The sequence below is a fragment of the Epinephelus fuscoguttatus genome, linkage group LG2 (assembly GCF_011397635.1).
Source record: "Epinephelus fuscoguttatus linkage group LG2, E.fuscoguttatus.final_Chr_v1".
Classification (NCBI taxonomy): domain Eukaryota; kingdom Metazoa; phylum Chordata; class Actinopteri; order Perciformes; family Serranidae; genus Epinephelus; species Epinephelus fuscoguttatus.
The window spans coordinates 48297877-48321103 of NC_064753.1; the positions used below are offsets into that span (position 1 = coordinate 48297877).

At 42.4% G+C, this 23227-nt stretch overlaps 2 protein-coding genes across 3 annotated transcripts in view; both read right to left on the reverse strand.

Moving 5' to 3' along the window:
• LOC125880018 (anoctamin-9-like) overlaps nt 1-14455 on the reverse strand; it is a 33936-nt gene extending 19481 nt beyond the window's left edge. The window contains exons 1-6 of the mRNA XM_049562230.1: nt 14076-14455; nt 8769-8834; nt 7731-7853; nt 7469-7608; nt 1695-1744; nt 1475-1533 (exon numbers count right to left, since the gene is read on the reverse strand). Of these exons, the coding sequence (XP_049418187.1) occupies nt 1475-1533; nt 1695-1744; nt 7469-7608; nt 7731-7853; nt 8769-8834; nt 14076-14096 (459 nt within the window). The 5' untranslated portion in view covers nt 14097-14455. The remainder of the gene's footprint in view (nt 1-1474; nt 1534-1694; nt 1745-7468; nt 7609-7730; nt 7854-8768; nt 8835-14075) is intronic.
• A 4265-nt stretch (nt 14456-18720) lies between these two features.
• Nucleotides 18721-22483, reverse strand: tssc4 (tumor suppressing subtransferable candidate 4). 2 transcript variants are annotated; one of them, XM_049562293.1, is made up of 3 exons: nt 22413-22483; nt 20619-20706; nt 18721-20472 (listed from the first exon to the last, which is right to left on the reverse strand). In XM_049562293.1, exons 2-3 carry the CDS (start codon nt 20619-20621, stop codon nt 19477-19479), a joined length of 999 nt encoding a protein of 332 aa, XP_049418250.1. In that variant the 5' UTR covers nt 20622-20706; nt 22413-22483; the 3' UTR covers nt 18721-19476. The 2 variants fall into 2 exon arrangements, with proteins under 2 accessions (XP_049418250.1, XP_049418259.1); XM_049562302.1 differs by lacking the exon at nt 22413-22483 and adding an exon at nt 22168-22188.
• Between the last annotated feature and the right edge of the window lie 744 nt (nt 22484-23227).

The window sequence follows — 23227 nt, forward strand, 5'->3', positions numbered from 1 at the left end:
ACACTAAAAATTAAAACCCTCGGCGCGCACTGCAGCGCAAACAGACAGATGTGCGACTCAGAGCAGCATGTGTCACTGACACCAGACTCAGAGCGCAGCGGACCGGTGGAAAATGTCACCATCAGCATATTATCTTACATCAATAAAATCTATTTTATCATTATTTTGAGTCACATTGTTGAAAGAATTTAGTCGTCTGTGTTCAAGCAGGATAATAGGTCTCCATTCACTGCACCTTGGGCTTTCTATTTCCTTTTCAGAGATGGTGTTGCGTTCAAGGTCCCCCCAAAAAAACGGGAGGAGAAAAAAGGCAGAATATTCGATTTTTTTTTTCCACAATCGAATCCCATGCCATCGAACGCAGCTTCGAAGCTTCAAATTTTTTGGGTCAGCCCTATGACGTACACTCTACAGAGCCAGGTCCAGGCTCCTCTTCAAGTTTGTCAGGGAGGAATGTGGAAGTGGAGGAAGAGATTGTTCTTTTTTCACACATGTGGGAATGATAGTCAAAAATACCATCAAAATGCATAGTTTTATGTAAAATAGCATCAAAAATTTTCAGTGGCCTCCCGGCCAGCTGTGCATAGGGCCCAGTAAAAATTCTTTTCATGGGGCCCAAAATCCCTGGCGGTGCCCCTGTGTGCCTGCATTAAGAAAACACCTCTCTTTAAAAGCAGGCAGCTGTAGTTTGTATTAGTCATTCACAACGAAAAACCAGAAGACCAACAGGACGGATTCAAGATGCTAGTTAGCCACCTACACATCAAAAACACAGCCTGGTGTTAAAATAAGAAAAGATATTTACCGGCACAAGAAACAACAACACAAACCATTACAAACAGCTTCTGCTAAGGAGTTAAGTGGCTTTAAAATACCTCATATAACAAGTTTGTTCTCACTCCCTCCTGATGTTAGGTGTTTGTTTGCTTTCCTCACTTCAGTTTCTCTTCTCGTGCACTGAGCTCAACATGTCAAGCAGCCGAAAAACAGTTGACAAGGACATGACTGACTGGTGCCAACAGTGTGGGACACATTGCAAAAACTATGCCGATAGATGCTCACTGATGGTCTGACGCTGACCGACAGCCGAACATCAGCTCGGTGTGTCAGGGCGCTTATACAGTACTCAAAGTTTGAACAGGCACCTCACCAAAACACATTGTTAATTACATGTTTCTGACAAGAAAAACTTGTCACACAGCGCTGAGCTGCGTCTCAAATTACTCTTCAGCTTCCTGTTTTCAGATGATGTCAACCACTTCTATGTGGCATCTACTGCTGACCTGCTGTCTCCCCCTAAAAATCATGTGTCGTCCCAAAAAAAGACAAGAACAGGTCTCTGGTAGGGCCGGAGTGAAAGAGGTGTGTGAATGTGAAAAATTCTTTTGGTACACTGGTGTCAGCAGATGATCAGTATGAAAGGACTCAGATTGTGCAGTGTAAGTTGAACAGGATCAGTCAGAGGTCGACTCACCTCATGGAGGCAAAATGTGGTTTCAAACACATCCTTCTCCAACAGCTCCCGCAGGTTCTCTGACGGGAACAAAGCAGAACATATCAGCATGAGAGGCTGCTGTTTGTCTCATATCACAACATGATCGACAGAGTTTAAAGTCTGAGTAGATGATATGTTGCTGCTGTGTGTTTGCTGAAGGTCAGCAGATGATACTAATAAATTCTATCAAAACTCTCACCTCCTGTGCCGATGAAGGTCCGATGAAGGATGAAATGGACGATTCGGATTCTGGAGAGACAACGAAAGGTTTAGGTGAAGTGAAGAAACTGTGTCGGCAGAATGAGCAGGTTCATTAAAATGACTTTGACTGCACAGGTGTTGGCACACAGTACATCTCACACATACACACACCTACACACACACTGCAGCAGGGGTGTAGCCATTACTTCAGAGGTGAGAGATGATTTTTTTGAATGATTTATTGAAATATTCTCTCCCATTTAAAACACCCGATGACGAGGAAAAGAGGTCATCTTTTACCGTCAGCTAACTGTTCATCAAACACTGCGTAACTCAACTTACATGATTTGATATAAAGAACGAGTGCAGGGTCGTCTGCCTGTTGCTAACCTGTTTGCTGTACACCTTTGTTCAAACACACAGTGCATCCTCCCCGCTCGGCGCTCAGAGAGCCGACAGAGGAAGCGTGCCTCTCTGCCGTGATGAAAGAAGAAGCAGCAAGTGTGCACCTTGTCCGCCCACTCACGGTGCATCCAGGGCAACTTGGAAAAACAAGCTCTGACTTGTTAAGATGAATTGAACGGCTGTCACTCGATTTACAGTACGGAAAAATGAGGAGGAAGTAAAGGACAGATACAGCAGCTGCGACGGACATGTACCCTGCCTACCCTGTGTCCACTGCTATGAAGCTGAGGCTCTCCTCCTCTGACACTCTTATATTTTTGTGCACAGTTGTGTTCCCACATATAGATGCATCTTTATTATCTTATTTTCAGACCCAAACTTCAAGGATCATGTTGTATGAACTCCATTTGACACGTCGGAGAAAAAAATATAAATACTGCTATAAATCCTGAATCACTTGTTTTGAATACATTTCAGGACCTGAAATACTTTTTTGGTGTGCACACACTGTTGCTTGTAACTTTTAAAATGACATGCTCCATTTCTTATTAGCTGTCTGCACCATTTTACAGCTCTATTTTGGTGTATTTGTTCTTCTTTTTCAGCACTTGCACCAGGGTTGTAAACATGGAGAGGCACTGTGGTTGCACTCAGGCCCTTGAGGATGGGGGGCCCTTATAGAGAGATTCAGATTGCTACCTGGAAATACCTCCTGTTCCTCGTGTTAAATGAAGGACTCATGTTAAAAACAGTGTAATTAAGCAACATCACAGTCGAGGTCGTGCTGTTGTGCTGAATATCAGCCTGGCTGTGCCCACGACCGAATCACAGCCGTGCTGATATTCAGCACAACAGCATGACTGTGATATTGCTTTTACACAACAGCTCTACAAGCGCCATTTATCAACAGTTAAAAGCGGCAAAAGGTTTTTGATTTGTTTGTTTATTTAACGATATATTTAGCTCCACCAACACACATAGTTCAGCAGCTGGACCGGGATGGGGCTGATGCCAAGCAGCACAACAGTCCTGCACACTAGCTTTCAGTTCATACACATCACCACAGGACACCTACATTGTATTATGTAGGCTACATGTGTGTGTTTCCATTTATTTTGTGACCAGTGAAATCAGTCTGTTGACAGTCGCTTTGGTGGAACACGTGTGACGCCGATAAATTAACAGCTTGCGTTGTCTTCTGGTGTCATAGGAAATTCCTTGGAGCGTTACAGTGAAGTATTCAGGCTTCCTTCCATCCCTTTGTCCTTTTCTGACCGTTCACTATTTAACTTCATGGTTATTGGTTGTAATACATTTAATTTTTGGTGCAAAGTTTGTTACAACGACCCTGAATGTGGGCTTATCAACAATTAACATAATTAACGGCTCAGAACTGCTGTAAAATGGAGTGATACATGCAGAGCTAAAACCCCCAGTGCTGTCATACTGTATATCAATCATATCTCTCATATCTATCAATCTATGTATCAACTGGAATGACTCCAGTCCAAACAAATTGCTCAGTCAGAACTACCTGTTGTATTATTTTCTATATATGCCCTCAAAAAGACAAATCCATACAACATGGTTTAATTTTCTAAAATAGTCAGCAGCACTTTCTAACAAAATGATATGCTTATTCAGCATAAAGTATAAAAACAAACATTCAATTGCACGACTAAGTTCTTATTTTCTTTGGTATTTTTGTCATTCACAGACATGCAATAATGATTAGTGGGTAATATTTATGTTGATGTTGACTGCTGTCAAGTTTCTTTTGGGTCATGTGACAAGATGATAAATATATGGGAGGTAGTTGAGGCACAAAATCTGTGGAGACTGACAAGCTGAGCATGTGTGCAAGCTCAGCGAGCGGTCACGCCTTTCAAACATAAAAGACACATTTCAATTTCAATTCTGTTTATAAAGCCCAATATCACAAATAACAATATGCCTCAGAGGGTGTTACAGCATACGACATCCCTCTGTTCTTTGGACCCTCGCAGCAGATAAGGAAAAACTCCCCACATCATTGGGAAATACTATATCGGCTATAAGCCTGATGCTGTGTGTGTGTGTGCTTCAGAGCAACCATGGGGCCTGTCATAACAACCTTAAATCACTGGCTTGCATCACGGCTTGGCCGGATCTGACCAAAAGAAATCCATCATGAACCACTGAGATATTTTGTTTTTGAAGACAGTTTAAATATGAGGAGAACGTCATTGTGTTGTAATTTGAGCTGACTTTCGTTTTTAATTTTCTCAAAAACTGTCCAGTAAAATAACTTTATTCTTATATTTATTCATGTAATTTATGAAAGTTTAAAAATGAGTACATTTTCAGTGTGTGACAATATAATCAGAGCTGACTTTACCTGAACAGTAATGTGCAGTGAATCTACCTATTATATTGTACATGACCATCATGGGAACATTTTAAGTAGAAATTCATCATGCTTTTCAGCAAACCTATCACACACACTTTTTTGACATCACATATTCAACAACTGTACTCCTGCACAGCTGCACATCACTTATCTTCCGTGGGGCCATGCTGTCTGACATAGGGTGACCATATTCTGATTTCCAAAAAAGAGGACACTCGGCTGGCCACGACATAGCCTACTTAAATGATACTCGCAGTTTACTCAAAGATGCCTTATAATTATAATATATTTAAAATTTATATGTATGGATAGAAAATTCAGTTATATTACAAAATAATATCTCTCAAAGACAGAAATTCAGATAGGCCCCATTAGATAGGGGACACATACACACACTAGAGTGTGGCGATCCGAGCCCGATGGTACCTGACAGGTCGGCCGGGTTTGGTCAAAAATGTAGCTATAAATTGTATTCGGGCTCGGGTCGCATTCGGTCAGCTTTCAGTGAAAATGTAGTGTAAAAATAGATAAAATCCTATTGTCTGTCCTGTTTATTGCTTGGGCACTGTTATTTACATGTCAACACCTGAACATAACACACACAGACACACACTGGCTGTTTGTTTCTACCTCTCTCCTCTCTGGAAGTCTCGGACCTCCCGCCGCCCGCCTCCACCTTGATTAAACGCCGAAAATAAAATAAAAGAGGGAGACAGGTTTTTCCTATTTTATCTTATTTTGTTATATTTCTCCCTCTCGTCTCGCTGGAAGCGTCGGACCTCCCGCTCCCGTCTCAAACACGGAGGTCTCCCTCTCCGCTGAGCACGCCCGGCCTGTTAAATAGCCTGTAACCATAACAACTGCGTGACACAAACTCAGTGCTTTGGTCATTAAATAATGTCGGCTCGGTTCGGGTTCGGACAGAAATATGTGGCCCGTGCCGCACTCTAACACACACACACACACACACACACACACACACACACACACACACGGAAAACCGGACATTATCATCAGTTTATAAAAAAAAAACCCGGATGCCCCGGACGGGACGTGAAAAGTGGACATGTCTGGGCAAAAGCTGCAGTGTTGTTCAGTGATGCGGAAGATTTCTGTGCTGGAACACAACATTATTGTTAAAAACAACCTTTCACACGTGAAACTTTTCCACTGAGCTCGTCTGATCAGCGCCAACACTGTTGTTGCTTCATATGAAACACAATTACACAACTGCTGCTTCTCTCTGAACAGTTCCCTGGAGCTACCTGTACAGGTTCCTGTACCAGTGCAGGTGTCACTGTGGTATGTGTTTTTATTTGTGCAGATCTTGGAATTAAAGTTTCAACAACTTATTGGCATTGATGGGATGTTTGACATACTATTGTTTTCGGCAAAACTTGGGTCTGAGAGTGGTCGATGGCTACGCAGCCTTCATCAGTCACACAAGCCCTGCTTCCACCACGCTGTTCAGTTCAGTTCAGTTTGGTATGCATTTTCTCTTTTTCCACTGTGAAAAGTTGTGGATGGTACCAACAGAAGCGTTCCTTAGCGTCCCCATGTTTGGTCCCCCCTCTGTTGGGGTACCTAGCACACAGATCTGGTACTAAAAGGTGGAGCTGTGAACACTGCAGTCTGATTGGTCAGTAGAGGACGGTCACTCTGCTCAGGGCTGAGTTGTGTCTGGTTTTGAGGCTCATGTAACCACTGTTCATACTGTGGAGAGTTTTATTAGTAAACTGTAACTATAAAATGAAAGGATGTTTTGCTGCCTCTCACAGCAGCTGGAGTTGCCTACGGGTTACATCTGTAACAGGAAACCGATGGAATTGGGGGCTGGCGATGTTTTTATTCCCACAGCTGTTCACACCATTTTGGTATTCCTCTGTTTACCTGCAGCAGCTGACGAGAGTGTGTCGTGAGCCTGAGCCGGTGTTTGCGCTGTAGTAGTAGGAATAGGGTTAGTACATCTTCTTCCTCACTAATAACAGCCTACTGGTTCTCTGTTGGAAACAGCCGATGAAGTTTTCGTTAGCCGTTGCTATCCTGCGCACCTGCACGGCGTGGTAATGAACTGTGTTATTGATTTCTGTTGGCGTGCTGTCTTGCAGGCCTGCACGGCGGAGTGATACTGGCCAGAAAATAGTCCCAGTTGATAGCAAGGTCTGACGTAATGTGGGGATGTTTTAAAATTATTGAAATAGTCTAACAAAACACATGCATACTTTTTTGTAGCTTAAAACCTTTTGGTTACGTGTCCCCCGTACATCTTCAGAACTACTTTTTCTCCGGGCCATTTCTCAGAGCAGGAGGCTCGTTGAGAGTAGTGACACCGTCACATCAGAGCTACAGATGCTCAGCGTTTCACACAACTTCATGTCCAAAAACCTGAACTATCACTTTAAATTTCACTGTGACAACTTTGACTATTCCATTCATTTTTATAAGACAGACGCTTCAGGTTATGAGTGGATCTTCTATGTGAACTGTATATTTTCTAATCCTCTCATGGAGAAATAAAAAGTGCAGTGGAGCGTCGTTCCTGTGGGCTCCAGCAACACTAAATCCCTGAGCTTGCCTGAGAAGGACTAAATGCACAAAGCTGCTATTTTTAAATATCCCATGGAGAGAGACTCTCACTGCAGCCTGTTCTATTTTGTTGTGAAAATGTGGGCGTGCAGCCTCGTTCTGTGGACGATAAACCAGGTGCAGACTTCCATCTGTGTCACCGCTGATGAGGAAATACAGCGAGTGCTGGACGGAGCAGTGAGTGACAACAACCCCGCCCACATTTAAGAGGACTGTCTGAACAGACCGAGGGTCTCGGTACCATGTCTGAAGGCTGACTGCTGGTTCCAAAGGGACTGGACTGAAAGGGTTTGGTGGAGACGGGGCTTAGGAGACATACAACAATGACTGGAGCTGAAGGGTTGTGTTTAATGATCAGTGGGTTCAGCTCCAAAGAAAGCAGCAAGCGTTACCTGGTAGCCTGGGTGACGGAGCCCCTCACATTTCCACACCAGTTGCAGGAGTCGGAGACTTTGAGCAGGTACTGGTAGTCTTTAAATATCTCATTGGGAGCACGGATGCCGTAAAACACTTTGTCATCATGGTCGACCTTCTAATAACACAAAAAACAACACATGCATTAAAGGAAACTCTGCCCTCTCTGATTCATACAGTCATTCCCCTACATTACATAATGTGTCAGGTCAGGGTGATTTGAAGAAACGTGTGACTCACAGTGACGGTGATATTTTTCCTCTCTAGCTCCCCGAGAAAGGCTCTTCGTCTCTGAGCCTTCTGGTCCATTTCATCTTCCACCTTGTGGGCCACCAGTATGTAGTCAAATGTCCTCTGGTTGGACTGTTGAAAAACGAAACAGCCCCAGAGACATGTTCCCATTGTTAAGCAGCTCAAAGAAGATTTATACCACAAAAAACAAAACACATTACTCAGACAGACATCAAGATGGTGCTGCGAATGGCGCGTTGTTTTGTTTTATGGTCAATTCAGTTTGTTCAAAAACAAAAGTGCTGCATTTATATTTTTATTCAGTGTGTTTTCACATTGTGTCAAACTCTGTGTGAAACCCTCTTTTACTGTCAGACATCATCAGTCTGTGATGTCTGACATGTTGAAAGACCAACAGTTCCCACAGGAGCCTGCACACTAGACTATGGTCCCATAAATGTTTAATTAATTTACCACTGAGGTGACATTTCGAGCTGCATGCCCTTCTTCATCTGTGACACACTGAAAGAGAAATAATATTCTCAGCGGTCCAACACTGATGCAGGTGATAACTGTCCTGCAACAACTACACACCTGCTGTATCTTTTTAGTGAGCAAACTAGTCTCCCCCTCATCCAGTAAGTCAGCTGAGCTCTGTCCCAGGAAGCAGGTTCATGCCACTACACCAGCGCTCAGTAACACCTGTGGTGCTGCACCAGGTGCTGTTACAGTCGATGTAGAGCCACATTCCAGATTATCATCAGCAAAATAAAACCCAGCTCATGTTACAGCAGTGAGCATACCTGACAGACCCATTCAGCTAGATACAAGGTGCAAATGAGACGGCTGAGCTGAACGAGCTCACTGTGACGCAGGGACTTAAAGATAAAACAGTCTGTTCATGTGTGACGACAGGCAGGTTTATCTGCCAGACACAGAGTCAAAGGATGCTCTCATACCAGCAGATATATTCAGTTTGCATGTTCCTGATGATGAGGTCCAGTTATCTTGTTCATGTATGAAAAGTTCAGAGACGTGGGTTCTTACCACTGAAGGAAGTAAAGGCTCACTGGCGTAACCGTCCTTTGGTCCTTCCCACAGCTCAAAGCTTTCCTTTAACACACACACACACACACACACACACACACACACAGATAAGGTGTTTACCACACTGACTTCACAGTGTCATATTACAGATAACTATTTAAATCCAGATGTGTTCAGAACATTCAGTTAAAGTGAAATGATAACTTTTGCCAGATAAAAATAACACATTCTTCCACCCAGAAATGAAAAGATAAATTCCTAATAAATAAAACACACTGCTGATCAGATCAGGTCACTCAGGTGTTTGACTGCTACGGTCTCATCTGGAGTCTCACACAACAAGATAAAACTGTTTTAGAATGTTTCATCCATTGGCGCTGGTTATTTATATTATTGTGGCGTATTGATTATGAACACAGTCCATCTGATGCTGGTTTTGTTTCATCACTGTAGCCAGTATCTCACTATCACTATCCTCATTCAGATTTTAAGAAGCTACAAATTATATTCAGCCACAAAATAAGTCTGAAAAGCTGCAAATCAGAACGAAGCACAGAGAGTTGTTGACTAGAGATGATGCGCCGTCTCATGGCGGTCACTTCCTGTCAACGTTACAGATCAGAAGCACAGAGAGTTGTTGACTAGAGATGATACGCCGTCTCATGGCGGTCACTTCCTGTCAACGTTACAGATCAGAAGCACAGAGAGTGGTTGACTAGAGATGATACACCGTCTCATGGTGGTCACTTCCTGTCAACGTTACAGATCAGAAGCACAGAGAGGCGTTGACTAGAGATGATGCGCCGTCTCATGGTGGTCACTTCCTGTCAACGTTACAGATCAGAAGCACAGAGAGGTGTTGACTAGAGATGATACACCGTCTCATGGTGGTCACTTCCTGTCAACGTTACAGATCAGAAGTACAGAGAGTGGTTGACTAGAGATGATGCGCTGTCTCATGGTGGTCACTTCCTGTCAACGTTACAGATCAGAAGCACAGAGAGGTGTTGACTAGAGATGATACACCGTCTCATGGTGGTCACTTCCTGTCGACGTTACAGATCAGAAGCACAGAGAGTCGTTGACTAGAGATGATGCGCTGTCTCATGGCGGTCACTTCCTGTCAACGTTACAGATCAGAAGCACAGAGAGTTGTTGACTAGAGATGATACGCCGTCTCATGGCGGTCACTTCCTGTCAACGTTACAGATCAGAAGCAAAGAGAGTTGTACTTCTGATCTGTAACGTTGACAGGAAGTGACCACCATGAGACGGCGTATCATCTCTAGTCAACAACTCTCTGTACTTCATTCTGATTTGCAGCTTTTCAGACTTATTTTGTGGCTCAATATAATTTGTAGCTTCTTAAAATCTGAATGAGGATAGTGATAGTGAGATACTGGCTACAGTGATGAAACAAAACCAGCATCAGATGGACTGTATTCATAATCAATACGCCACAATAATATAAATAACCAGCGCCAATTCATCAGTCAATGAGAATGTGTGTGTGGGCGGGGCATAGGCACATACAGCCAGCAGCAGCAGCGACCCACCGTCTGACACGGCACACCGTGAGGACGGAAACAGAGGGCTCGGCGGTCATTTTGACTTGACCAGTGGACGTCACTACAACCTGATTGGCTGTTGAAACAGGTGACGTGCTTTACGTTCTAAAACCAGCCGCCAGCAGTTTGACCAGCTGACGTTCTAAAACGATTTTGTTTCATCGTGAATCTTTGGTCTGAACTGAACTTTACACGGTTGGCTGCAATCTGCAACCTCAACGCCAAATGCCAATAAATTCCACACACTACACCTTTAACATAAACGCTTTTGAAAAATGATTCACGTATCAGTTAATTTTTCTATCAGTGATGTTAGGCTAACAGTAAACACGATGCAGTTTAACAGCAGCACAAAATACTTCCTCTGAAATGATCATGAACACAAACTGTTTATAACTTTACAGCCCTCATGAGGGGAGGATTTATGTCACGCCTGTTGTATCAGACTGCATTACTTTGATCAGGAGGACCATATAAACTGGACTCTGTGAGTGGTGTATGTGAAAAGATCTGTAATCACTACTGATAAGTCTGATAAATCTTCATTAATCCTTCTGGTTGTTTATGATTCTTCTAAATAACATGTTTTCACAGCTCTGATGAGCCGCTGCTGCAGCAGCTCAGAATCTGTGTGCTCCTCTCTAACAGACGTTCAGCAGCCTGCAGGTCCGGACCTGCCCGACACGCTCAGCCTCTCATGTCTGTTGTCTCCTGTGGTCTTCCACCTTCACGCTCTACCTTGTTCTACAAAACTCGGCTGCCCTCACAGTATTTACAGCACAGACAGGCCGACCTATAAGCTCAGTTTCTATTCCTGGAGAGCGAAGAGATAAAGGATCGAGATACCACAGTGAACCTTCCACATGGGCGTAACCTCCACTGCTCCAAGTGATAAACAGGTTTCACTTCTGACCCACTGAACACACACACACACACACACACACACACACACACACAACCTGATTTTCACACTCTGATATACTCTGTATCTGATCAATCAGTTTGTTGGTGAACTGAAATTTACTCCACAAACAATTTTGATGTCTGATTCATTGTTTAAACAATGGTTGACACATTCTTTGGTTCAGCTGCAGAAAGGAAGAAGCAAGTCAAATAATTTTTAAGCTCTTAGGAGGACTGGTGTTTTTTATTTTGGCCTCATCCCGGTCTCACTCCGAAGTCATCAAAATCTGACGCTTGGACAGTGACTTCCTGTGCCCGACACTAACGAAAAAGCCGTCCTCCAATGACGGTATGATACGCAGCTGGTCAGCGGCGTCAGGGGAAAACGTGACAGGACAAGAATGAAAGTTAAGGTGGCGAAATTGCGAGTAGGGTGGGCGGGTCCAACAAATACCAACTTTCACCCAGGAGAGCAGTGTTCACGTCCCGTAAGAATTTAAAGTCAAATACTGTTCTTTTTTACCTAAACCTAAACACTATGTGTTGTGTTGAAGGAAAAAAACGTCAGTTCGCGATGTTGTACGGACGTAGTGCTTTTATTTTGAAAGAGACTGTATGCAATCTGTACATTTCCTGTGAAAACAGAAGTGTATTTTGAAAGATGACAATAAGAGAAGTTTCTGGATGTGAAGAGTCCATGAGCAAACATCAATATGTGATGAGGTCAGAGTGAGAATGTGTTGCTTGAACACATTATTTGGGGCGAATGCGTCACTTAGAAAAAAGAAAATCGGACCTTAAAACAGATAGATAAATAGATATTTCATCAAAAATCACCTCATTTTACGTCTCATTTAAAATTTGGCCAAAACTAAAACTGTTTGCTCAAACTAACCAGCAGGATGAGCAACTCCAGGATTTCATCTTCAACTTTTAACTTTCAAACATCAAAAGGGAAAGTTTACAAATCTAATAACTAATTCATGGTGGAGGGATGGCCATCACTTGCTCCTCTGATAAATAAAGAACAGTCCCTTAGTCTTCTATGACATTAACCTGATTAATTTTGGACTGTTGGACTCAACAAGACATTTGAAAATCTCACTTCTGGCTTTTAAAAGTTGTGATCATCACTTGTCACTGTCTTATGACATTTTATAGACCAAAACAATCAGCACGTTAATAATGACAGTAACCATTTGCTGCATCTTTAATCTACTTATTTCACCACAAACTCTATGAAGCAAAAGTATGAAATATCACATCTGGGGTCAGACACAGATGTAAAGTAGAAACAGGACATTTGCTGCAGATATTTTGGAACTGCTTCAGGATTAAACGTCGCTGAAACTGTTGAGAATCGTCTCAGCAGAGACACTGAAAGTGTACTGCACCTCTGACTGCACGTGATTCCCCCCTAACTGACAAAGGTTGAGAGGCTGTGAGTAGTGCTGATCGCAACCAGTGGAAAATTCTCCTGGTCAGAATTTCTTCAGTGTAGTTAAAGAGCTTTTCAGCAGGAGCCAAATCAAAAACAAACGGGCCAGGTGATAAAGCTGGTGAAACACTGAATAAAGCAGCTTCACATTACAAATCAGTGTCTCTCTGAAGCTGGTTGGCGTGTCAGAGACATGTCGGAGCCCAGCACCTCCTTATGTGCGATCACCTTTTATCTCTGATAACCTAAGAACCAGAAGGTCATGAGGTTTTCAGCGGGAGTAAAATTATCTGCAGAGGTTCCTTCTCTCCAACACAAATGGAGCAGGTGATATAAACAGGTAAACACACTGAATAAAGCAGGTTCACATTAAAAAACGTCAGCGTTTTTCTGATGCTCTTGTTGTTGAGGTGGCGAGCTATGGCAGTTGAAAGAAAACATGAATGTCCCTCTCTGGAGCCAGTGTTTGGTTTGTCCGTTCCGGGATACTGTAGAAACACGGCAGTGCAACATGCATCGCCTGAAACCAGGACCTGCTCCCTATAAAGATATAAATGGCTCATTCTAAGGCAGCGATATTCAACTTGCTTTGCCCAGAGACCATGTTTTCAAAAAGACAGGGGTCAGTCGCAGCAGCCCTGCATATGTCAGGAGTACGCAGGGACGTTTCAAGGATTTGAGGACATTCGGGGTTTTGCTTGGGCCACTGTGGAGGGCTCCAGGTGGATCCTTCCCTGGCTATTTTTTTTTTAATCAATCAAGCTCCATTTTGAAGCTTTTTATGTGCTCTGGCACCAAATTTAAATTAAAATTACAAAATAAACAAAAATACAAAAATGTTTTGGGAACAAAAACACAGCAATTCTTGTTTTTAAGGTGATTATACACTAAAGAAAACATAATTATTATATTACATTCTATTTCTACCAATATATCCCTGTAAATCCGACACACTGGACCTTTAAAAGATTTAAAAGAATAAAAAATAAATACATGTTTTGTGGAGTTTTCAAGCATCTCACATGAAATATTCTTACTCTTTACAACTCTTTAACTGAACTGAACTTTCATTGTGTGTTTCCTGTTGTGTGAGACAAAATATTATTTTACCCGAACAGATACATCCATGCACATTAAAGCAGCATTTACATATATCTCCAGATTGTACACTGTCACAGCTCAGTGCATCACACTGTTTTGCCCGTAAGCCGCAGGCTGCAGAGCAACACGTGACTCTAACTGTTGTGGAGTTAATAAAGCATAAAGCAAACAACACCTGTAAACTGTAAACTTGTGTTAGCTTCACTGTCAGCTGGAAGCTCCACATTCACACACACAGCTGCCTGCAGGACCCCAGCACATAGACGGACCCAGGACCAGACTCAGCTCAGTGTTTACCTCGGGTGACTTGAAGAACATGTTGAAGTCGTTCCGGTGCTGATGTGAAGTTCGGTCACAGAGAAATACTTCCCACGGGAAAATACTGGTACATGTTCCCTCGCGCAGCTGTGCCGGGCCTCATTAACATTCCGACATCATTAAAACCAACCAATCAAAAGAAGAAACATTAAACATGGACCTGATCAATAACTCTGAGCCTCGCTTCACTTCCGCATATCGACAGGTCACTGCTGAACCGTGTCTGTCCGCGCGCGTACAGGTAAAGTCTCAGGTAAAGGTGTGCCTTTTCACCTGTAGCCGCTGACGTCACACACCAAGAGGAGACGGGACCATGTTGCGTTCGCGTTCCGTGTGAAAGATGGCAAATACATTATGTATGATGGAGTCAGGTGAGTGGAACAGGTAAAGTGGGACAAATAAGGTTTTACATCTTGAGCTCTTTAAACATTTGCAGCCAGTCACCTTATATGTTCAGTTAATACAGATGTGCTCTACATGACAACAATCATTTAGATTGGCCTGACATAACTGGGAAGGGTTAAAGAAATCACTGGTCCCAGAAGTTTCCATAAAAGCCATGTGGCATGTTGATTTCCTCTTTGTGGTAATACGAGTTCTGCAGCTGGAACAATAAGAGTATAACAGCAAGAATGTTGTTTATAAACTGTTTGACTTATAATCAAAATATTTTCACAACACACTTAACTTTTTATGGGAAAGGGTTTTAAGTGAGTACTTAATACATTCAGGTAAAATGGGACACTTTTCCTGAAGTGAAACCTGCATGTCTTTGACTACCAGGTGCCATAAAATCATGACTTATAGTATTGGGTGCCAGTCTGTAATATTACAGAAACCTTTTAGTATTTTTGTAACTTTTGTATTTTTAAAATCTCTTTTATTGATAGTCAATCTATTAACTTCTTTTATTATCTATAGATTCCTTTATTCCACAGAACTCCTTGGCATATATATATATTTTTTTTAATTTAACCTTTATTTAACCAGAAAAACTCTTTTCAAGAGTGTCCTGGCCGAGACAGGTAGTATGGAGTTAGATTTGTGTCCTCCTCCTTTCACTGAACATGTTTTCATTGTCTGGCACAAGAGTTTGACAGGTGAGCATTACTGTATGTCTGCAGCTCCTTGTCTGTGGAACCTTCTGCAGGAGGACTTAAAGTTGCTCTCATTGGTTCCTCTCAGATTGTACACAGTCTCCTATATGCCAATGTCACAGTGTATTTTAGCTGGTCTTGTAATCAGGTATAGTTGTCATTTGTTTATGGTTCACCTCTAGCATATGTTAACATACTTTTTGGCTTTTCTTCCTTTTATATTGCTTATTTTACAGCTGTATATCTTTTATTTTGTATTTTCGTTCTACGTCGTCTGTTTGTAACCTTATGTTGCTGCCTGGCTATGGAGTTAGATTTGTGTCTTTATTACATGCGAGAAAATAAATGATATGAGAAAAAAGAAGTATTTGAGAAAAAAAGTTTTCACACTGATAGCAAAAAATAATAATATTTGAGACTAAAAAAAGTTTTGAGACTTTTGAACTTTTTTTTACTCTCCAATATTATTTTTTTTTTTGATATTATTCATCATCTGTGTCATCATCTTACCCAAACATTGGAGTCTCCGCTCCCAAATAACGCAGCGCATCTATGCCGGTGAATCCACCATGGTGGATGAATGATTCACTTGAATTCGACTCCCAAGACGATCCTCACCCAGCTGTCAATTCGATTGAGACTGGCCAGTAGGAACATGGCCCCGCCCATGACATTATTTTCGCAGCGAAAGCAAAATCCTGACACGAGAGCAAAGACTTAGGTTTTGAGAGAGAGAAGAAAAATGTTTTGAGAGAAACAAATTTTTTTTTTGAGAAAAAATGTTTCACACTGATAGCAAAAAAATAATATTTGAGAGTAAAATAAAGTTTTTCAAGTCAAATATTATTATTTTTTGCTATCAGTGTGAAAACTTTTTCTCTCAAATATTTTTTTTCTCTCGTATCATTTATTTTTTTGCATGTAAAAAAGACACAAATCTAACTCCATACATCCCCTCCACCTCCCGATGACAAAACCAGCTCATAAACTGTGTTCCCTTAGAAATGTTGATACACTTTTGAAATGTGCAAATGTTAACAGGGTTTGCAGAAATGTAGAAGGCTGTGCAAACCCAGAATTTCTCCGTGTGCAGATGCACTGAACTGTTAATGTTCTCTTGTCAAAGAAAAATCTTTACCTACAACATAACTTTGAACACAACTTTACAGGCTACCAGCTGTATTTACACTTCATCAGTAACAGTGTGATCGTCTGAATGACGCTCATACAGTGGTGAACATCTCGCGACATGAAACCAGCTTTCATCACCTTCCATCACTTAGAAAACACCTCGACATGCAGTCACTGAGACGCTGGGTTTGTTCCATGAAGCAGATTCACTCAGTGATCCGCGGTCACACCTGGAGCTGGTGTGTTTACACCATCCACATCAGGAGTGCTCGGTTTTCTCAACAAAGCTGCTTTTTGGAAGCTGTACCTGAACACACCTCACACTTTGTTTGAGTTATTAGAAAGCAACAGGTCTGTTTTTATGGAGGAAATCCACTTTATGTCTTATGTGTTTGTAACCATGTCAGCAAACAGCAGAGGGTTTTAATCCCATCTGACCTGAACGCAGCACAAGGTCAAAGGTCACTGCATCATTTTCCTGTGTCCTAACACTGTAGATAAATAAGACAACTTCACAGTGTTGATAACCGGATCGTCCTCTGACGCCATGATGCAAACTGCCTCTATAAAGCAACAGCTGCTGAGTGAGAGTGCAGTAACTGATGTGTGTGTGATATGCAAACAGGGACTGATTAGAGACATTTAACCAAAGCAGCAGCAGCAGCAGCAGATCTGGGCCAAACTTTAATTGTTGATAAGGAGTTTTTGCATTTAAAAGGGCAAACCCACAGCATGCTGGTACTGTCCCACTGCAACCAGCTGTAGCTGTCTCACAGTGTTCACTTTATTAGGTACACCTGCCAGAATGGGCTCAGGTCTTGTGCTCTTTTTAAATGTAACAAAGAGAAATGTTTTCAAAAGGAATTTTATTTATACATTTATATTTTTATGATTACTGGTTTATTCATTATTAAAATGCTCCCTGTGTGTCAGTGGTTGATTATCTTGTTCTCACACACAGATGATGTCATACACAGTCCTGCCAATGGTCTTACATCATTCCACTGGTGCACAGGTGCATCAACAAACACTGAGATAAAGAAGACTGCAATTTTTCTTTGCAAATGTTTTATGAAAATATGGTCCATGCATATGTTACCTATAGGCTGGATTACCATAATTCCCTATTATCAGGTGGCTCTGACAAGTCATTAGAAACACTCCAGCTAATCCAGAATGCAGCGGTATGTACTGAAGGGAACCAAGAAAAAAGATCTCCTGTTTTAGCTTCTCTACACTGGCTCCCTGTAAAATCCTCCGTCATATCTTAGAGAGCTCATAGTGCCATATTATCCCACCAGAACACTGCGCTCTGAGAACGCAGGGTTACTCGTGGTCCCTAAAGTATCCAAAAGTAGATCAGGAGCCAGAGCCTTTAGCTATCAGGCTCCTCTCCTGTGGAATCATCTTCCTGTCGCAGTCCGGGAGGCAGACACCGTCTCCACATTTAAGACTAGACTTAAGACTATCCTCTTTGATAAAGCTTATAGTTAGGGCTGGCTCAGGCTTGCCCTGTACCAGCCACTAGTTAGGCTGACTTAGGCCTAGTCTGCCAGAGGACCCCCCTATAATACACCGGGCACCTTCTCTCCTCTCTCATGTCCAACTGCATGTCACTAACTCGGCTTCTTCTCTGGAGCCTCTGTGCTCCACTGTCTCTCAGGTTAACTTCTATCGCAGCGGTGCCTGGATAGTGTGATGTGTGTGGTTGTGCAGCTGCCGTGGTCCTGCCAGATGCCTCCTCCTGCTGCTGCTGCCATCATTAGTCATTAGTCATACTTCTACTGTTATTATACACGATTATTGTCACATATGTATTCTATCATATATCTTACTATATCATGACGAAAACTCTGTGTGTCTGTTCCGCGTTTTTCTACTCACTGACGTGGTCAATCTATGTGAAACTGCACATAGGCATTGAGGACTGGCATAGGTAGAAGGTGACAAAGCTACCAATGAGTATGGACTAGTTAATATATAACAACACATTGTACCACAATGACTGTTATCAGTATGTTATTACTAAAATTAATGTTGTAGCTATTGTCATTAGTGCTTGCCGTGTCTCTCTCTCTCTCTGTCTCATTGTGTCATACGGATTACTGTTAATTTATTATGTTGATCTGTTCTGTACGACATCTATTGCACGTCTGTCCGTCCTGGAAGAGGGATCCCTCCTCAGTTGCTCTTCCTGAGGTTTCTACCGTTTTTGCCCCTGTTAAACATTTTTTTGGGGAGTTTTTCCTGATCAGCTGTGAGAGTCCAAAGGACAGAGGGATGTCATATGCTGTAAAGCCCTGTGAGGCAAAGTGTTATTGTGATATTGGGCTTTATAAATTAGACTGAATTGAATGGAGGATGGAGATACATTAAACATACTTGTTAGACCTTGATGATTCACACAGTGCGCTTTAATGACAAACACTGAATATAAACAACTTTTGTTTATTTTTAAGAAAACTCCTTTAAGATGGTGGAGAGGACAGTTATTATTTTCATTTTGCACAAAACGTTCACCTGCTAGATCTAAACTAAACCAAAAAAATGAAATAAGGAGAAATAGCGACAGGTTCAAATTCCCACACTGGTTCTAATTTCCCTCCCCAGTGTGACCAGCTGAGTGTAAACAGGATGTGACACTCACTGTCCTCATGTTGTCTTTTATTCAAAATCTAAAAACATTTTCACATCTATCTTTCAGGTTGATTTGGATGACACTGACGATCCCTAAGCCTCGCTCCTCACTTACTGTTGCTAACCCGTAAATCTTTCATTTTCAGCACATTTACAGTTTACAATCACAACAGCAGATTTACCATCAAAATGTATCATTATTTTAAACAGTGCGTCTCTGATTTCACACAGGACCAACTTTTCACTTCTCGCTGACGACTGTTGATGCTGCAAATGAAAACTGACACTGCAGCTAGCCAGTGAAGCTAACGTTAGCTCCATGAGTAGGGGGAAAACACTCCTCTTCTCCGGCTGACTTTTTTTAAATATTTCTGGGGGACTTGTACAGTGAAGCTGGGTGTGGGTTGGAGGTGACACGGGCAACTTTGTACTAGAGAGGGAAGCAAACAGCCTCTGAACCTGCTGCTGAGTTACTCGTCTGGTGTCTGAGACCAGATGAGGTGTTTGAGAGCTGATCAGTTTTCCTCCTGCCCTGTGCTCTTCCTGTAGTTCTTACGCTTGCTCTTCTTGAAGGAGGTAAACATGGGGTTGAGCTCTTCTATCTTCTCCTCTTCCTCATCTTTCTCTCTCTGCATCCATTTCTTGTCCTCTGGTTGACCCACATCTCCCCTCATGTCTTTGTCCGCATCTCTTGCTCTGTCCTCAGCCTTTTCTACATTCTGGTCTGTCCTCCTTTCTCCAGCCTTCTCTTTCTCCCTGCCCACCTCCCTTTCATCCTCCTCCTCCAGATGACTGAGGCGTGTTTCCTTCTCTTTGCTTCTGACAGCCGACGGCTGATCAGCAGGTTGTCCCTTCAGCAGCCTGCTGGGTTTGGAGAAGATCATCTTCTGCTCAATGTCACAGGAGGAATCACTCCTGCTCTCCTGCGGCTCCTTCCTCTGCTGCAGACTGGACAGGAAGTGGTGAGCCGCCCTGCTATTGCCCTGATCACTGGTCTCTTCCACATCTTCCAGACTGTAGTGGGTCCAGCGCTCAGGGTGCACCAGGTAGTCTGGGACTCCTCTCTTCTTTGCTGGTGTGGGGCTGCTGGATGGCGGATGGCTCGTCTTCCTGCTGGGAGGTGGAGGAAGAGGCCGAGCAAACACCCCATCTGTAGCTTTCTCCTGGCTCAGAGCAGAGGAGGAGGAGGCCAGCCGGGAAACACTGTCCAGGCATTCAAAGATGCTGTGGCTGCGGTCTGAGAAAGCAGAGCTCCCTCCTTTCAGACTGAAGGCACTCAGAGCTCCGAGTCCAACAGGTGGAGCAGAGATCTGAACCTCCCCGCCATCATCGTCATCATCATCCAGCTCTGGGTCAAAGGGAGCAGTGAGGAGTCCCTCCTCAGGCTCTGATTCATCACTGGCTGACAGCTCGTCTACATCATCATTGTTGTTTATCTTCTCGCTGCGGTCACTGCCATTTTTCTGATCACACATTTTAACAAGGCTCAGCAGCTCGGCTAAATCGATAACCTGGTGAGAGAGGAAGAGGGTACATACATAAGTTTACACCACCAAACTGCAGTGATGCAGAAACGTCCCTATGTGCATATGCAATTTATAAAACAGAACCAGGCTTACACACAGCTCTATAACTCTGATGAAATACATGTGCGTACCATGTTTGTGCTCCTGTTGTAGCCTCCATGTTGTCTTTGTTGGTCTGCAGACTCACTGGCTCACACTGCCACTCTGGGGTTCATCAATCTGAGATTTAAAGCAAGAACATGAAATCATTTCAACAAACCAAACACTGAAGACTGAATTACACAGCTTTTAACTCTTGTCTAAGTTCTACCAAGTGTGGTCTGCAGACAGATTTTAGCGGCCCTCTGCATGTCTTCCAGCACTGTATGATTAACACAATGTTGGTTAATCACAGATCACTTTAATTTTTTTTTGTTGGACCTCACAATGGCAGGACAGTCACACAGTTTGCAGGCGGAACTAATGTGCGTTCATAAACAGACAGTAAACAAGCACATGAGGAATTACCCCAGACTGGATATTTCCTTCTAGATAACAGACCTGGTAAATTGACTGCACTTGTGTAGCGCCTTTCTAGTCTTCCAACCACTCAAAGCTCTTTCACACTACATCACATTCACCCATTCACACACTGGTGGCCAAAGATACCTTACATGGTGTCAGTAACCATTCACAAGGTCTCACACTGATGGGGCAATTGGAAGCAATTCAGGGTTCAGTATCTTGCCCTATCAGTATTTTGACATCGACAGGTGGAGACTGATCGAACCACCAATCTTCCGGTCAGTGGACAACCCGCTCTACCTCTGAGCCACAGCTACCCCATAGTCACATAGGGCCATGGCCACAGGCTCAAGTGCGAGGGCCGCTGCTTTCAGGAAAGTTGAATACTTATTTACCTAGAGATGAAACAGTTGCATTTTTGTCATTTGTATGTGATTTTTTTTCTAGCACATGATGCAAGAAACATCAAGACGCTGGCTCTGCAGGTATTTTTTACATTATCTAATCTGGCCCCCATTTCAAAAAGTTTGGACACCCCTGCCTTAAATGGTCCTTCTCAGCCTTAACACTCACACTTTGAGCTTTAACCTTAGGGGAGCACTACAGACAAGTAAAAAAGTGCACAGAAAGTAGAGATGTGTATATCTTTTTTTGGCTCTAATTTGAATCTTTAATTACTGATTATCTGTTGACACTGAATCATCTCACATACTTATATTTACTTGAACAGGTAGTTTGGATCGTTGTAAGTTGGGGTGTGTGAGGTTCTTATCTATAGTCAGTGTATTATACGCAAGATGTGAGTCGGCATGACCCGCAGTGTGCTGCTGTGGATGGGATCAACAACAAAATGTATTTTGGCAACCTAAAAAATCGGTATCAGTGTAAGTGTACGCAATATTTAATATATTTTCACTACCTTACCTTACAACCAGACAGCAACTTCCAACAGTTAACTGGAGCTGTTGTGTCGCTCTCTTCAAAACCAGAATCCATTGATAAAAACAGTGATTTAACGTCACTGAACACAGGAGCTGCTTCTGAATCTGCGCCTTACTGCTATGACGGGGCTAACGGGGTTTAGCTTCTGTAACCCTGAACACAAGCGCGGGTGAAGCAGAATAAGTTGTGGAAATGATGTGTGCAACATCGCCAGCGACAACATCACAGACCCACCATAATGTGAGAAGTAAATCTGCGAGAGGGACATGGCTTTCTGTGGTGCAGCATGAAACCACAGACTGTAGCATGAATCGTTAGCATGCTAACGCTAGCGGCTACCTGACATGGTGATGCGCGCCGGTAAAAGAGCTGCGCGTCGGTTCCGTTAAACCACATCTCGTGGCGGACATATTACAACTTCGTTTCACATACTTAACCTTTATAATAAGAAATCAGTCAGTTAATTCACCATATTTTACCTTACGGTTGTTTCCACGACCCGGAAACGTTTCACCAAAACACTTCCGTCCGCTTCTTCTTCTGTCATCAGTGCCTCAGGTTTGACTCAGACTCCTGCTGCCCCCCAGTGGTGACAAGATGTGGTTGCAACAGACAGTTTGTATAATGCAGCAAACATAAATATGTGCGCATTTTCACATTGTTCCTGTATTATTGTTATTATTATTATTATTATTATTATTATTATTATTATTATTATTATTAAATAAAATTAAAAAAATGTCACAGTTCTTTACATATTTTCATTATGGAATGGTATACTGGAGAATGTGCCTTGGGGAAAGAGGTAGGCTTTGCATCTCAGATTTTTTCTTACTAATAAAAGGAGAGAAGTTACATTTAAATTAATTCTGACTGCTAATTTTATAAACGTTCAGTCTAAACTGTTTCACATTTGTTTTGGATTTATTTTGGTCAGACATTCTAATGTTCATCTAAACATACACAAACACATCCACAAATGCAAACCATTATTTCCTATATCCAAGAATGAATTCAATGAATATATCGGTGCCATTAAATATTCAAAAAACTCTAAAGCTGCGAGGACTGTGCCATTATATGCAGCCTTTGTGACCTCCCAGGACTGATGTTGGAGCATCTTTGACTGAAGCTGGTGCTGTGATCGAATCTATTAAAGCCCTGTTAACCTTGATTATTTCGCTCCTCCTCTTCCTGTACCCTTTGTGTTTTATGAAAGTCATGTTTGGCATCATCTTTCATAAAATAACATAATATTCTATTAATTTAAAAATATTTAAATTGTTCAAAAAAT